Source organism: Hemicordylus capensis, chromosome 3, assembly GCF_027244095.1.
Source record: "Hemicordylus capensis ecotype Gifberg chromosome 3, rHemCap1.1.pri, whole genome shotgun sequence".
NCBI classification, from domain to species: domain Eukaryota; kingdom Metazoa; phylum Chordata; class Lepidosauria; order Squamata; family Cordylidae; genus Hemicordylus; species Hemicordylus capensis.
In genome coordinates, this window is record NC_069659.1 from 20511838 (window position 1) to 20526027 (window position 14190).

General features: G+C 42.4%; 1 protein-coding gene across 5 annotated transcripts in view; it reads left to right on the plus strand.

Annotated features, from left to right (window-relative positions):
• The window catches only part of DEUP1 (deuterosome assembly protein 1), a 90062-nt gene that overhangs the window by 41938 nt on the left and 33934 nt on the right, over positions 1-14190 (plus strand). For all 5 annotated transcript variants that reach the window (XM_053308208.1, XM_053308210.1, XM_053308209.1 and 2 more), the window contains 2 exons: positions 6574-6687; positions 12140-12394. In XM_053308208.1, coding sequence (XP_053164183.1) covers positions 6574-6687; positions 12140-12394 — 369 coding nt within the window. The remainder of the gene's footprint in view (positions 1-6573; positions 6688-12139; positions 12395-14190) is intronic.

Below are 14190 nucleotides of genomic sequence, written 5' to 3' on the forward strand. Positions count from 1 at the left end.
CGACCTGTCCATCACGACCCCAAGATCCCACTCCTGGTCAGTCACCGACAGCTCAGATCCCATCAGCATATACTTGAAGTTGGAGTTTTACGTCCCAATGTGCATCACTTTACACTTGCCAACACTGAACTGCATTTGCCATTTTGTCGCCCACTCACCCAGTTTGGAGAGATCCTTTTGGAGCTCCTCACAATCCGTTTTGGATTTCACTACTCAAAAGAGTTTGGTATCATCTGCAAATTTGGTCACGTTGCTGCTTATCCCTACTTCTAGATCATTTATGAATAAATTAAAAAGCACTGGTCCCAGTACAGATCCCTGGCGGACCCCACTTCTTACTTCCCTCCATTGCTGAAAATTCTCCATTTATCCCTACCCTCTGTTTCCTGTCCTTCAACCAGTTAGCAATCCACACATGTAGTTGTCCTCCTATCTCATGACTGCGAAGTTTTCTCAGGAGTCTTTGATGAGGAGCACAATTGCTGGCACTCTCAAAAAACTACAAAAGTTTTGTGAGGCAAGATTTACCTTTGCAGAAGCCATGCTGGTTCTCTCCCAGTAGGGCCTCTTCTTCTATGTGCTTTACAATTTTATGTTTGACAATGCTTTCCATCAGTTTGCTAGGAACAGAAGTTAAACTAACCGACCTTCTAATTTCCTGGATCACCCTTGGATCCCTTTTTGAAAATCAGTATTACATTGGCTACTTTCCAGTCCTCCAGTACAGAGCCTGATTGCAGGGTTAAGTTATATATTTTAGCAAGGAGGTCAGCAATTTCACATTTGAGTTCTTTGAGGACTCTTGGATGGATGCCATCTGGTGATTTGCTAGTTTTCAGTTTTTCCAGACAGTTCAGAACATCATCTCTTGTCACTTCTATCTCATTAGCCTCCATCCCTGAAAAGCCTGTTTCGGGAACAGGTATATGCTCAGTATCCTCTGCCATGAAGACCGACGCAAAGAACTCATTTAGCTTTTCTGCAACCTCCATATCCTCCTTAATAATCCCTTTCATTCCCTCATTGTCTAATTCCAACCGCCTGCCTGGCAGGTTTCCTGCTTCTGATGTATTTAAAGATATATTTGTTATTCCCCTTGATGTTTGTAGCTAAATGTTCCTCAAACTCTCTTTTTGCCTCCCATATTGTCACTTTGCATTTCTTTTGCCAGAGTTTGTGTTCCTTTCTGTTCTTTTCATTTGGACAGGCCTTCCAATTGCGGAAGGAAGTCTTCTTCCCTTTTATGGCTTCCTTGATGTTACCTGTTAGCTATGCTGGCATCCTCCTGGACTTAGTGGTACCTTTCCTCCTTTTAGGTATACAGTCTAACTGGGCTTCTAGAATTGTGGTTTTGAGTAAACTCCGTGCATTCTGGAGTGAAGTGACTCTCCTGATTTTCCCTTTCAGCTTTCTTTTCAGCATACTCCTCATTTTGGAGGTTTCCTCTTCTGAAATTCAAAGTGAAGTTCTGAACCAGCATGGTGTAGTGGTTAAAGTGCTGGACTAGAACCAGGGAGACCCGAGTTCAAATCCCCATTCAGCCATGATACTAGCTGGGTGACTCTGGGCCAGTCACTTCTCTTTCAGCCTAACCTACTTCACAGGGTTGTTGTGAGGAGAAACTCAAGTATGTAGTACACCGCTCTGGGCTCCTTGGAGGAAGAGTGGGATATAAATGTAAAAATAAAATAAATAAAAAATAAAGTGTCTGTGTTAGACTTCCTTTGTGATTCTCTCCCTGCATGCATGCTGAATTTGATCGCACTATAGTCACTGTTCCCTAAAGCGTTGATGACACTGACTGACCTCATGCACCAAGTCCTGGGTGCCACTCGGGATTAAGTCCAAGGTCACCTTCTCTCTGGTTGGTTCCAAGACCAACTGTTCTAGGGCACAGTCATTCAGCGTATCTAGAAATCTGACCTCTTTGTCATTACCTGACTGTGAATTTACCCAGTCTGTGTGTGGGCAATTGAAGTCACTCATTATTACAGCCCTGCCTCTCCTTGACGCCACACACACACACACACACACACACAAATAATTATTTTTATTTCTTTATTTTTATTTTATATTAATATAAAATAATATATGTTTTTTTTCTGGGAAGTGCACCAACAGGACATGTAGAGTTTGTCCTTAACATCTAGTATTCAGATAGTGTGAACACGGGAGTTCCATTTAGCTATTCTGGCTAATCGCTGTTGGTAGACTTATCCTCCATGATTTATTTATACACACACACACACACTGTATATTTATTAGGCTGACATCCAGACTAATGCTTTTCCATGGAAAAGCATATGCTTTGTATCTGGAGCATTTTAAGCACTTATATACTAAATATTCCTAATGGCTATTAAAGTGCTTTTTGCTTTGCAGGTACTATAAACAAAATACTAATAACATCTAATGTAAGAAATTTTAAGTGCTCCCAGCTTTTCACATTAATAAGTACATATATTGACAAACTTTCCTAAAACATGTTTTTCAAGTTCTTTTCTCCCCTTTCCTGGTGTTCCCTCTACCTTCACCTCCCTCAACCCTTTCTTCTTCCCCCAACCCCATCTCAGTTGATGAGATGACTGCCCTGTTGTCCTCACTGAATCCCTCCACATTTCCCCACAAACAATACTGTCCTCTTCTGACTCCTGGTCACCATCTCCACAGACATTATCTCTTCTTTCTACCACATCACCAACCTCTCTCTGTCCTCTTGCTCCTTCCCTGCAGAATTCAAACATTCTGCTGTCTCCTCTATTCTCAAAAACTCACCCTCCCTTTCTGCCCAGTTTCCCTTCTACCTTTTATTATGTATTTTTCCACTTTGAATACCACCCCAAACTTGCATCTCTGGGTAGTTTACAACAACATAAACAAGTTAAAACATAAAAGTAAAAACTTTAGAACACAGTTAAATTAAAAGGTTTGGGTCAAAAGATAAGTCTTTAGGGACTTTTGCTTCCAGACTGGAATATGCTGGTTACTCCTGCAGCTTGGATTTTAGTTCCTCCAGCTCTGTTCTTGACCCTTCCAAACTGGCTTCTGCCCCCTGCACTCCAGTGAAACTGCCCTCACAACATTCACCAATGGTCTTCTCAATCAAAAGGTCTCTATTCTGTACTCATCCTTCTAGACCTCTCTACTGTTTTCAATACAGTTGATCACTTTCTTTTGCTTGACTCCTGTTCTGTAGGTCTCTGTGAGTCTGTCCACAAATGGTTCTCTTCCTATCTTATTGTTCTTTCAAAAATTTTACAGCAGGAAGTTGTTCTTCCTCTTTCCATGGGGCCCCCTCAGGCAGGCTTTACCCCTGAACATTTGCCCTCCATCCAGTCCCACTTCTCCAAATGTCTGTCTGACATGAGTTTGGATGCTTCATTGTCGTCTCAAGCTTAAGATGTCCAAAACTGAACTCCTCATCTTTCCTCCCAAGCCATCCTCTCCTTGTCCATTGACAATACCACTATCCACCCTGTTGAACAAACTCAAGGCCTTGACTTTATCTTCAACTCCTCTCTCTGCTTTATTCTTTGTATTCAGTCTGTCACCAAATCATGTCACATCTCCCTTTACAATATCACGATAATACAGCCCTTCCTCTCTACCCCCTCGACAAAACTCTAGCCTAGTTTTTAGACCGTGAGCCCCTTTGAAACCTGGAACTTTTGTCTCTTCATTTCTCTGCTATGTAAACTACTTTGTGAAGTGTTTGATTGAAAAGTGGTATATAAATAAATAAAAGGATGCCCTGGTCATCTCTTACCTTTGACCATTCAAGCACCTCCTCTCTGATCTTCTCATTGGTTCATCTCAGCCCCCTCATCTCCATCCTGCACTCTGTTGCTAAAATCATTCACTTCTCTCTTCCCTCCAAGCACATCACACCCCCTTGCTACTATAAATCAATTGATTGATTTCCAAATCCAGCACTATGCTCCAAATCCAGCACAAGCTCCTTGCCATTACCTCCCTGGCTTTGCCCTTCCCTACCTCTCCAACCTCATATCCCATTATATTCCCGACCTTCATTCCTTCAAATCTACCACCTTCAGCAATCCCAAGAGTTCCTGTTCCCCCCCAGAACTCCCTCTTTTCAACCTTTCTGTACCTTATGCTTGGAATTGTCTCCTGGAACATTTGCACAATGCCTTTTCTCTTCTTTTCTTCAGATCCCTTCTTAAAACCTACCTTTGTAATAAATCTTTGGCATTCTGGCTGACATGATGCACAGTTCACTGTCGGCATTTCCAGCCCATCAGGGCTGCTGCCCACATGTAAGGCAACTCTAGGGATGTTGCAGAGGCAGGCAATTGCATAGTTACTTAAAGCAGTGCACGGCACTTATGTCACATTACTTATTTTTATTATTATAAGTAATAATAAATGAGTTATTCTATATTATTACTTTGCTATTATATTTATTTTATTGTAATTTATTATAAATTGTTTATTATAAATTACTTAGTTATATAATAAGTAACAATATATTACTTATAATTATATATTTATAATGTTTATTATTACAAATATTTATATACCTGGGTTTTTTTACTTAATTTATTTAATGCATTTATATACCTCCCTATATAAAAGCTCAAGGCAGTTTACAGTTCAAACAAATAGCAACTAAAACTTAAGAATAATTAAAAACAGATTAAAATTACCATAAATCTAATTTTGAAACATCATAGACTAAAAGCCTGATGAAACAGGTGTGTTTTCAAAAGTCGTTTAAAAACAACCAGAGATGGGGAGATTCTTATTTCATTTGAGAGTCTTTTCCAGAGCTTCGGAGCAACCCTAGAGAAGGCCCAGCTTTAGGTTGCCACCAAGATAGCTGGTGGCAACCACAACTGAACCTCCCCCAATGATCTTTATTGAAAAATAGAAATTTCAATTTAAAAATATCTTAAAGGAGTTTCCATAGGAAAAGAAAATGGAAGGTGGTTCCTGTCCCAAAAGGGCTCACAACCTTAAAAACACACACAAAGAAATAGAAAACCGCCACCACAAGAGAGCCTCTTCAGAACTCCTGAAGATGTTATGATGGGTTCAGTAGGGTCAGTTGCTCTCCTCCTGTTTCCAAAGGTGGCAGAAGTTTTAATGTGTGAACCGCCTTCAGATTGTTTTAATGAAAGGCGGTATACAAATTTAACCATAAATAAATAAATAAATAAATTCCTATGTGCTATTTTAAGCAGTTCTGCAACTGCACAGCTCTGCAACACCCCTGGAGCTGCCTTTCATGTGCACAACTGCCCTGGCAGAAGATACCAGTGTTGTATGTGTCATGTTGAGCAAAACCTTGTCCCCATTTGCAACTGTAGCTAAGCTCAAGTTTGTATAACTGAAACTTCTGCATATGTTCTTTGTTGCATTTTTACCACCTTTCTGCATTGACCAAGGCATCCAAAGTGGTTTGCAATATTAAAAATAAACAAATCACATAAGATTTACAAAGCAGCATTGCCTTGGGCTATTGATGGTCTTCAGGAGTGGAGGACAAGAGTTCCCTGGACTGGGTGTCTCAATTCTTGCCTTCCTCTCAGGGCACATGGTTCTTTCAGAACTGCTGGGAAGTTGGGAGAGAGGCGCTGCCCCCATAGTACTCACAAGCCAGTGCTGGGCTCTGTGGGAACCCATGATATGTCCCCCCCTTGCCTGGGCACCTCCTTTCTTGCCACCTTCTCAGGGTACATAGGTCTTTCATTACTGCTGGGAGAGGGTTGCCTCAATAGTCCTCACAGAACAGTGGTGGTCTCTGTGGGAACCCATGTTATGCACTCCACTTAGCCTGGACTTCTTTACCTTCGTCTTGGGGCACACAGGTCTTTCACTACTGCTGGGGAGTCCCCCCCTGACTCAGTTTCACACCCCTTCCTCTACTGTTTCCCCTATGTTGATATCTAGTGTATAAGTCCTTCAGGGTAGGGACATAACCTCTTAATCCTTATGCAGTCCCCTGTACATTGATGGCATTATATAACTAATAATAATAATAACTCCCCCTCCCTACCCCCAGATTTGCCTCTTGCTGTGAATAATAAATACATATGAGGGAGGTTTGGTTGTCGAGCATGCAGGACAGGGCCTTCTCAGTCATTGCCTCCTGGCTTTGGAATGCTCTCCCAGATGAAATCCACTCCTCAGTCTCCTTGACATTTTTAGGAGAAAAGTAAAGATGTGGCTCTTCACCCTGGCTTTTGAATGAGAATATGTTTTTTTACTCCTGCTGCTTTGTGTTATGTATTATTATTTTATGTATTATTAAATTTTTATATAAAATTATTTTAATATTTATATTATCTGTACTTTTGTATTATGTATTTTAATTTTTGAGATCATCTGTACCTTTGTATTTTAATTATGCATTGTTTTAATTATATTATAAACTGCTTTGAGATTATTTTAATGAAAAGCGGTATATAAATTGAACAATAAATAAATAAATATTGTTAATTACAGAAACATTTTTCTACTTGAAATGGCACCACTCCTTGTAAGAATACATAATCAGAATGTAGATAATCTGTAATGTTATTAGTTACTTTCTTCTGTTTTATTTTTTAGGAATTTAAAGCAAAATCTAGAGAATGGGATAAACAAGAAACACTATATCAAAACCATCTAGTTTCCTTAGATGCTCAACGAAAATTGTTGTCTGAGAAATGTAATCTGTTTCAGGTACTGTTATTTCTCTTTTGAAAAGCAAATTAAATGAAGCATGTGAGGTCTGGACAAACGCTTAACTAAAGTCACACAGTTTTCTAAATAGTTTCTAAGTCTTAAAAATGATTACATGGATTTCATTGCAGATTTATGTTCTAAATTATAAGTATTTGAATATTATTCAAGGATTTTCCTATGTTAAATGACAAAACATTAAATAAAGTATCTCTTGGCAGGTCTGGCTCTAGCTTCGGGGGCCATAGTAGTGGGCTTCTGGTGGACCCCCTTCTTCCTCAGTGGGCACCCTCCAACCTTGTTGCAGCCCCCTCCCTTACCTTGACAGTGCAGTGAGGTTTGATTTACTCTGCCACTGCAGAAATAGAAACTATTGTGTTCTAGCCAGGAGTCCTAACAAACTGTATCAGTTGAAGATGGGGGTGTGGAAAGGATGCAAAGTGCTTTCCAATGGAAACAAAATTGTTTCTATTTCTGCCACTGCAGCAGCCAATGAGATGAAGCACATGTCACAGAGGTATGTAAGGAAAGGGAGGTTCACCTGTCTACCTCACGGGCTCAGTACTCTCGGGGAGGGAGCCGAGTGAGGCGGGAGTCAAGGGCAGTTCCAGATGGAGGCAAAGAGGGGCAAATGCCCCCTCAGAAAAGTCATAGTAATTGTAGACCTCAGAAAAGTAGTTCCCTCCCCCACTTGCCCCACTTATTTCAGTTTCAGAAATTTTAACATTACTACTCATACACACATGGAAAGGAAACATTTTGTGGGGTCAGAAGTTTGAAGTCTGCCTTCAGCTGTAATTCGGCAGCGAGGGAGAGTGTGTTTGTGTTTGGGAAACACTGGTACAAGTGTTCTGTTGGTTACGGGGACAGGGTATCAAAGGAAACCCTGAGAGGAAAAACTCATACAAGCATAATCTTTGAACACTCTAAACTGTCTTTAGATGCCTATGATACTTGAGCTCAATGAAATGCAACCATACTTTTTCTCAATGCACCAAGTAACGGTTACTGAAATTGATAACTAAAGTAGAAGAACAAGCTAGAGAATAATGGACTGGGTCACTCGCATGTTCATGTTTAATGGACTCTGCTTTTGATGTGAAGAATGCAGATGCCTAATGTTCTCAGAGAAGTATAATTGCCATAGTAACATCCCTTTTATTTGTTTGTTGAGTGTTAATCAGCTAGTCAACGGTGCATTTCTGTCCTTCAAGGCACACAAAGAATTCTCGGTGAAATGAAACATAATCAAATTAAACAATGTTAAGAGATGCCCTAGAATCCTTTTTATGTAGCTATATTATATACCTACCTGTATTATAGTATATATCCAACTGCATTATTATTATCTATTGTACCTTTATTATAGTGTTTGTGTGTGTTTATTTTATTTTATTTTTATTTATTTAAAATATTTACATCCTGCCCCTCCAGCACACTACTGCTCGGGGCAGCTCACAACATTAATAAAATAGATACAACTAGTGGGCCCGTTGGGCCCAGCCATTTTCTCCCACACGCCCACTTACCTGTCAGCCGCCTCCGGCCGGCCGGCCAGCCACCTCCTCCAGTTGGCTCTCCGGCCGGCCACCTCCTCCAGTTGGCTCCAGCTCCGCCGGCCAGCCGCCTCCTCCCACCAGCCCTTTTTCTCCTGCCTCCTCCCACCAGTGTGGCTCTGCCACTGGCCTCCCCCTCCAGCCAGCCGCTTCCTCCCACTGGCCACCTCTGCCCACTGGCGTGGCTCTGCCTACTGCCTCCATCCGTCAGCAGCCTCCGCCCGCTGTCTCCAGCCATCAGCCGCCTCCGCCCACTGGTGCAGCTCCACTGGCCACCGTTGCTATTTTCTGTCCTGCTCGCGAATTCTCGCAAGATTTCTGCCACACATTTCTGTCTTGCACGTGAATTCTCGTAGGATTTCTGCCACGCATTTCTTCCGGCACATCTTGGAAAATTAAATATATAGATGTAAAATAAGATGTAAAATAGTAACGTTAACCAAATTAAGTTAAACAAGTTAAAAGACCAGGCTAAAACCACAATTAAAATTACATTTTTTTAAAAGTTGCAAATTAAAAGTTATTTTAAAAGCTAAAAACTGAGAGCTATAAAACTAAAGAACCTACCAGATATAAGCAGCAGATGAAACATTAAAAGCCTCTTTTAAAAGATGCATTTTAAATTGTTTTTTAAAAACACCGAGGGAGCATGGTGAAGCTCTTTCGAGAGGGCGCTCCAAAGCCAAGGGGCTACAATGGACAGAAGCGTATCTAGGGAAAATAGCACCTAGGGCAAGCACTGAAATTGTGCCCCCTGTCCAAACATCTGACACCCATCTTTCAGATAACTTTACCATAATATCAGCTCAAAAATACAAGTCAAGCTCGTTAATCTTTTAAAATTTCAAAAACTACTTAGCAGTGGACGTAGCCAGACCAAAAAATGCCAGAAAACTACAAATTTCAGTATGCTGGGGCTCATGAAATACCAACATACTATGTGGAGGTATCCTGGGAAAACTAAACAGAAGTGCCTGTCTAATTCTCTACTATGCATTGTAGCATCACTATTACATAAGTTTTAAAAATAAATGGAGTATTTTGCTTTTCCCAGATACTCTGAAAATAATTAAAGGATATGCGGAGTAAACGGTGTCACTGCTTGGAATATATTCTAGTATTTCAGAAAGACAGTTAAAATGAGAGAAAGAGAGTAAGAAACTCCCAGTGGCCTTAATACTAAGGATTTCACACTGATTCAAAGACAAACTCACCATAAACAGCCATATTATTAAGACATCACATTTAACTCACTTATCACAAGAAGCAAAGTAAGAGCAATTAAATACAATCCTAGCTCACAAGCTTCATCTCCTTATTCACAAGCCCTGATTCTCTGTACATAGTGCCAAATTGAATATGTGTACAGTGACTTATATTATATTAAATTTTTTTAAAAAATACCTGTAGCCCCTTTGGGGGGCTTCCTAAAGGCTGGGGGGGGGTGTCTGCAAAAGTTTTCCCTCCCCCCGCCAGCCTCTTAATTCACCGCCACAGCCCATCCCAGGCTGATTTTCAGGCCTGTTTGTGCCTGCAAAGATTGGCGTGGTGGCCATTTTGGAGGTTGCCATGCATGTTCAAATGGCCTCTGCGAGGCCTGGCATAGCCTAGGGTCTCATAGAAGCCATTTGAGCATGCGTGGTGGCCATTTTGTTTTCGGTGGCCTTTTTTTTCTTTCATTTTTTCATTTTTAAAAATGGCGCCCCCCTTCAAGTGACGCCCAGGGCATGTGCCCTGCCCTAGATACGCCCCTGACAATGGAAAAGGCCCTGCCTCTAATCCCTGCCAACCAGATTTCTGTTAGTGGCGGGACCATGAGAAGGGCCTGAGATGATGATGATATTTTATTAGGCAGCTTTGCACAATAACCTGTAAATAAGTAGGAGAGAATAGGAGGATTCCACAGCATGTGAGTTTCTAGTGGGCGTGTTACCTGAATCCACTGATGTTCCCGATTACTTACTTCCACTCAAGATTGTATTAAGCATCTCCACTCAACTTCAGATCTAAGTGTCAAGTTGGGCAGAGATTCCCAGAAGAATGTGGGTGAGGGGGAGAAAAGCGGGAGTCAGTAACCAAATGTGTTGGCAGGTTCAGACAACACGCCCACCAGGAGTGCACTCAGAGCAGAAACCTACGATTCACTCCTACTTACTGAGGCTCTCCACACGAGCAGTGTAGAGAGCAGTAAGGGATTTTGCAAGGAGAGCGGGCTTGACCCTCTCTTCCCGCACACAAGCAGGCAGCTTGCCCTGGGTGGCCAGATTGGCCGCCCACATGATTACTGGCTCCGTCATGGAGCCAATTCGGGCAGTGGGGATCGGGGGCCTCCTGCCCCCCGGGAGTCCCAGAATGCCCAATGCGAGTGCACGGGGCATTCTGGGGAGCCCCCAAACACCAGGAGGCTTGTAGCCTCCCGGTCAAGGGTCTCCTCGTGAGTTGCCGTGGCACAGAGCTGCAACACACAATCAAGAGAAATGGGGTTAGCAGAGCACTCGCTCATCTAACCTCGTTTGGTGTGTGTGTGTGGGGGGGGGGAATTAAGCAGGCTTGTTGCCAGGAGCCACGCAGCTCCCGGCAGTTCACACGGACAGTGGAACTGCCGGGACGCACAATGGAACTGCCAGCCCACGATGGCTGAGCTCCCTTAGCTCGGTTTCCACCACACGTGAGAATAGCCTCACTTTGTTTTTACTTGCAGGTAATTGTTTAGAGCTGCTAATTGGCACATCAACCCATAAATGCAGATATCATGCAGAATCATGGCTTAATCCTGGTTCAGCACAGCATCCCCTAGCCTCAGGCATGTGCATTTCCCTTCAGATACAAGGGGAGGAAGGAATCTACTTCCAATTCAAGCTTAGAGCACCCAGGATTTGAACAAAGTAAATCCTGGCTTCTTCTAAACAGAATTTGCAAACAAGCCAAACCTGAAGCTGAGATACAGACCTAGGCTAGGATTTTCTCTGGCTACTTCTGGAGAGCCTCACCTGGAGGAAAACTGTTGTTTAAAAAAAAAGCATTTGAGAGGGAAACACAGGCAAGTGTTATTTTTCATGCTCAGACTGCATTTTAAATCTCCACGTCAACCTTGCTTTATAGATAATTAGTGGCGATCCAGTCCTGACCCACAAGCCTGCCACTGTCACACCTAATTTGTCCCAAGTGCACCATAATTAAAGCACCTTTGGGCCTCTGGTCACATCCAGGCAGGAACCTGGACTAGGCCTCAGGGAGGGTGCATGTCTGAAACCACACCAATAACATCTTGTGTACCAACCTTCTGGTAAAAATTTGCTTTAAACACAAATTTTAAAAACCTCTGGTTCTCAGGTGTAAGATTTCTGCAGCAGTCTAAATTCCTGCATTGCTGCATGGTTTCATGTTGGAGATGAAGTTGCAGTGCATTGACCTTTTGCACCAACTGTCCTAATGACCACTAGGGGCATTGGGAGTAGAGACAGTGAGTCAAGGTCTCCCTGTTTGTCCCTACTCTATGACGCCTGAACTGACTCTGCAGCACTTCCTGTGCTGAGTCACAATCCTTCCTTTCCTCCTAGAGAGCAGATGGAAACATCTCTCTCTCTCCCTCTCCTTACCTATCCACTATGTAGTCCTTTAGATTAGATATAGGTCTTTCCTATCCAAGTGTATTTAACCAATAAATATTTAGTTTTTAGCTCTACAAGGACCTCCATGTGTTTTCCCTAAACAGCTGCAATATCCAAACCATCCTCTGCTACCTACTCTGTAACTGGAGTGTGTGCTCATTCCTTAGTGCTCTGCTGTTTTACCTATTGTGGGTAAAAATCAACAACCTCTAACATTTCATGGGATAGGAGATACTCTTTGCCGAAAGAAATGAATTCCAGGCAGTCTGCTTCCTTGTTTTCCAGAAACAAGCTCAGAATTGTCAAATCCAGATAGGTTGTCAAAAGCTAAAATGGAAAGAGGGTGGTACCTGCAGCCAGTGCAAAACAGAGCACCTCAGCCTTCAGCACAATGTTTTTGCTGAGCCCACCGACAGGAAGGAACACTTTATGGAAAAACTGAGGTCAACTGTGAGCGAAATCGCAGTGAACAGGAACAGATTGCAAGAGGAAAACCTAAAGCTTCAGCAGGAAGTGAAAATGTACCAAAGGAAGTGCCAGGTAACGAGCCAGTTCCTAGAAAAGTTGCTGTCTATGAGAAAGTTGCTTTGAATTCTTATGTGTGAACAATGGGTAACACAGCTGTCTATAGTCAGGCATGGAACATCTGGTGTTACTTATGAGTCCTGGGCATTATTGGGCTTGGTACTTGTTCAGATGTATGAACTTGGCAGGATCAAGAAGTGGGGTGGAAAACAGAAGCTTACTGTCTCTTACAGGTGGTTTTAATGCAACATTCCCCCAAGCCCAAAAGTTTACCCTGAAGTAAAAAACACATAGGGAAATAATAATGTTTGAATGAAAATGTATTCAGCTTTTCCAGAAATGATCTATGAGCAGGTATAGGAAGCTGGTCTCCTGACCGGAAATCGTTTTTGTGGAGCGATATAGGCTTTGCATTTCGACCTACAAGGCTTTTCATAAATATTCTGTGGAGGAAAATAGGCATGTTGGAATCAGCCTATTGTCCGGGTTGTTCCTGGTTTGTGCCTTTCTTTTAAATAACAAAAAACTGTCCCTTTGTCTCTCATTACTCTTGATTTGTACCATCTGCCTCATTTTCTTCTGTATTTCCGGCAACTGTGTGAAATGTCTCCTAAAGATCGCTGTGCTGCCTGCCAAGCTTTCAGCAAAAGGGTCTTTGCTCAGCTGTTTCATGCATAGAATAGAAGGAGCAGCAGAGGGAGAGGTAACAGCAGCTGCCCAATATACTCTCTCCAGCACAGTTGGTAGGAGATGCTGAGACTGCAGCTAGACATGACGACAGACCCAAAGCTTCCCCCACAGAAAGCAGCGACCTGCCTCCTCTTTTCACCATACTGTCTAGGAATATAAAACTTGTGGCATGATGTCATGGCATTGCCAGTTTTGTCACTTTGTTTCACTGTTTGATGTTTCCAGGGCTGGAAAACTTGATCAGGATTTACACCAAATCATTAGTGCTAACTGAACTGAAACTTTTGCCCCTCAGCAAATCTTAGCCGCAAGGAGGCCCAAGTATCAATCAGGACCAAAGCAGTTAAAGCCCCTGTACCCTGCTTGTATGTTTCCCAGACTATGGGAAATACCTATATCGGGCAGCAGCAATATAGGGAGATGCTGAAAGGCATCATCTCATACTGATGATGGCAATGGTAAACCCCTCCTGTATTCTACCAAAGAAAACCACAGGGCTCTGTGGTCACCAAGAGTCGACACTGACTTGACAGCTCACTTTACTTTACCCCCTTCCAGTGTTCCCTCTAACAGGGATTCACAGATGATGTTGAGTACAACTCCCATAATCCTCAAGCAAAAGCCATTGCAGGTGGGGATTCTGAGAGTTGTGGTCAACAACATCTGGGAATCCCTCTTAGAGGGAACACCGCCCCCTTCTGGTGTTCTGATCCACAGGGCCCCCCAATCTAGCTTCTGTTTTTAAAAGGAAAGCCCATCAGCACTAATGATGGGCTTAAGAGTTTGAATTCCCAGATGTTGAAGTACATCTGGGGATGTAGTCCAACATCTTCAGCCATTGTGGCTGGTGATGATGGGAATCGTAGTCTGATAACATCTGGAGTCTCAAGTTTGAGAACTCCTGGATTACTATATATTATAGTTTGGCCCCTGGAGTTCAAGATACTTTCCAGATAATATTTGAGACAGTTGTTGAGGAGAATCCAGGTGTGTTTTCCCCCACACCAAGAAAATCCAACTGAAATTATTTTTCAGTGGGACTGAAAAATGGGACTGGGATTGGGCTTTATGCAGTGTGACTTACTTCCAAGTAAGTATGCATAGGATTGCATATTTAAGTG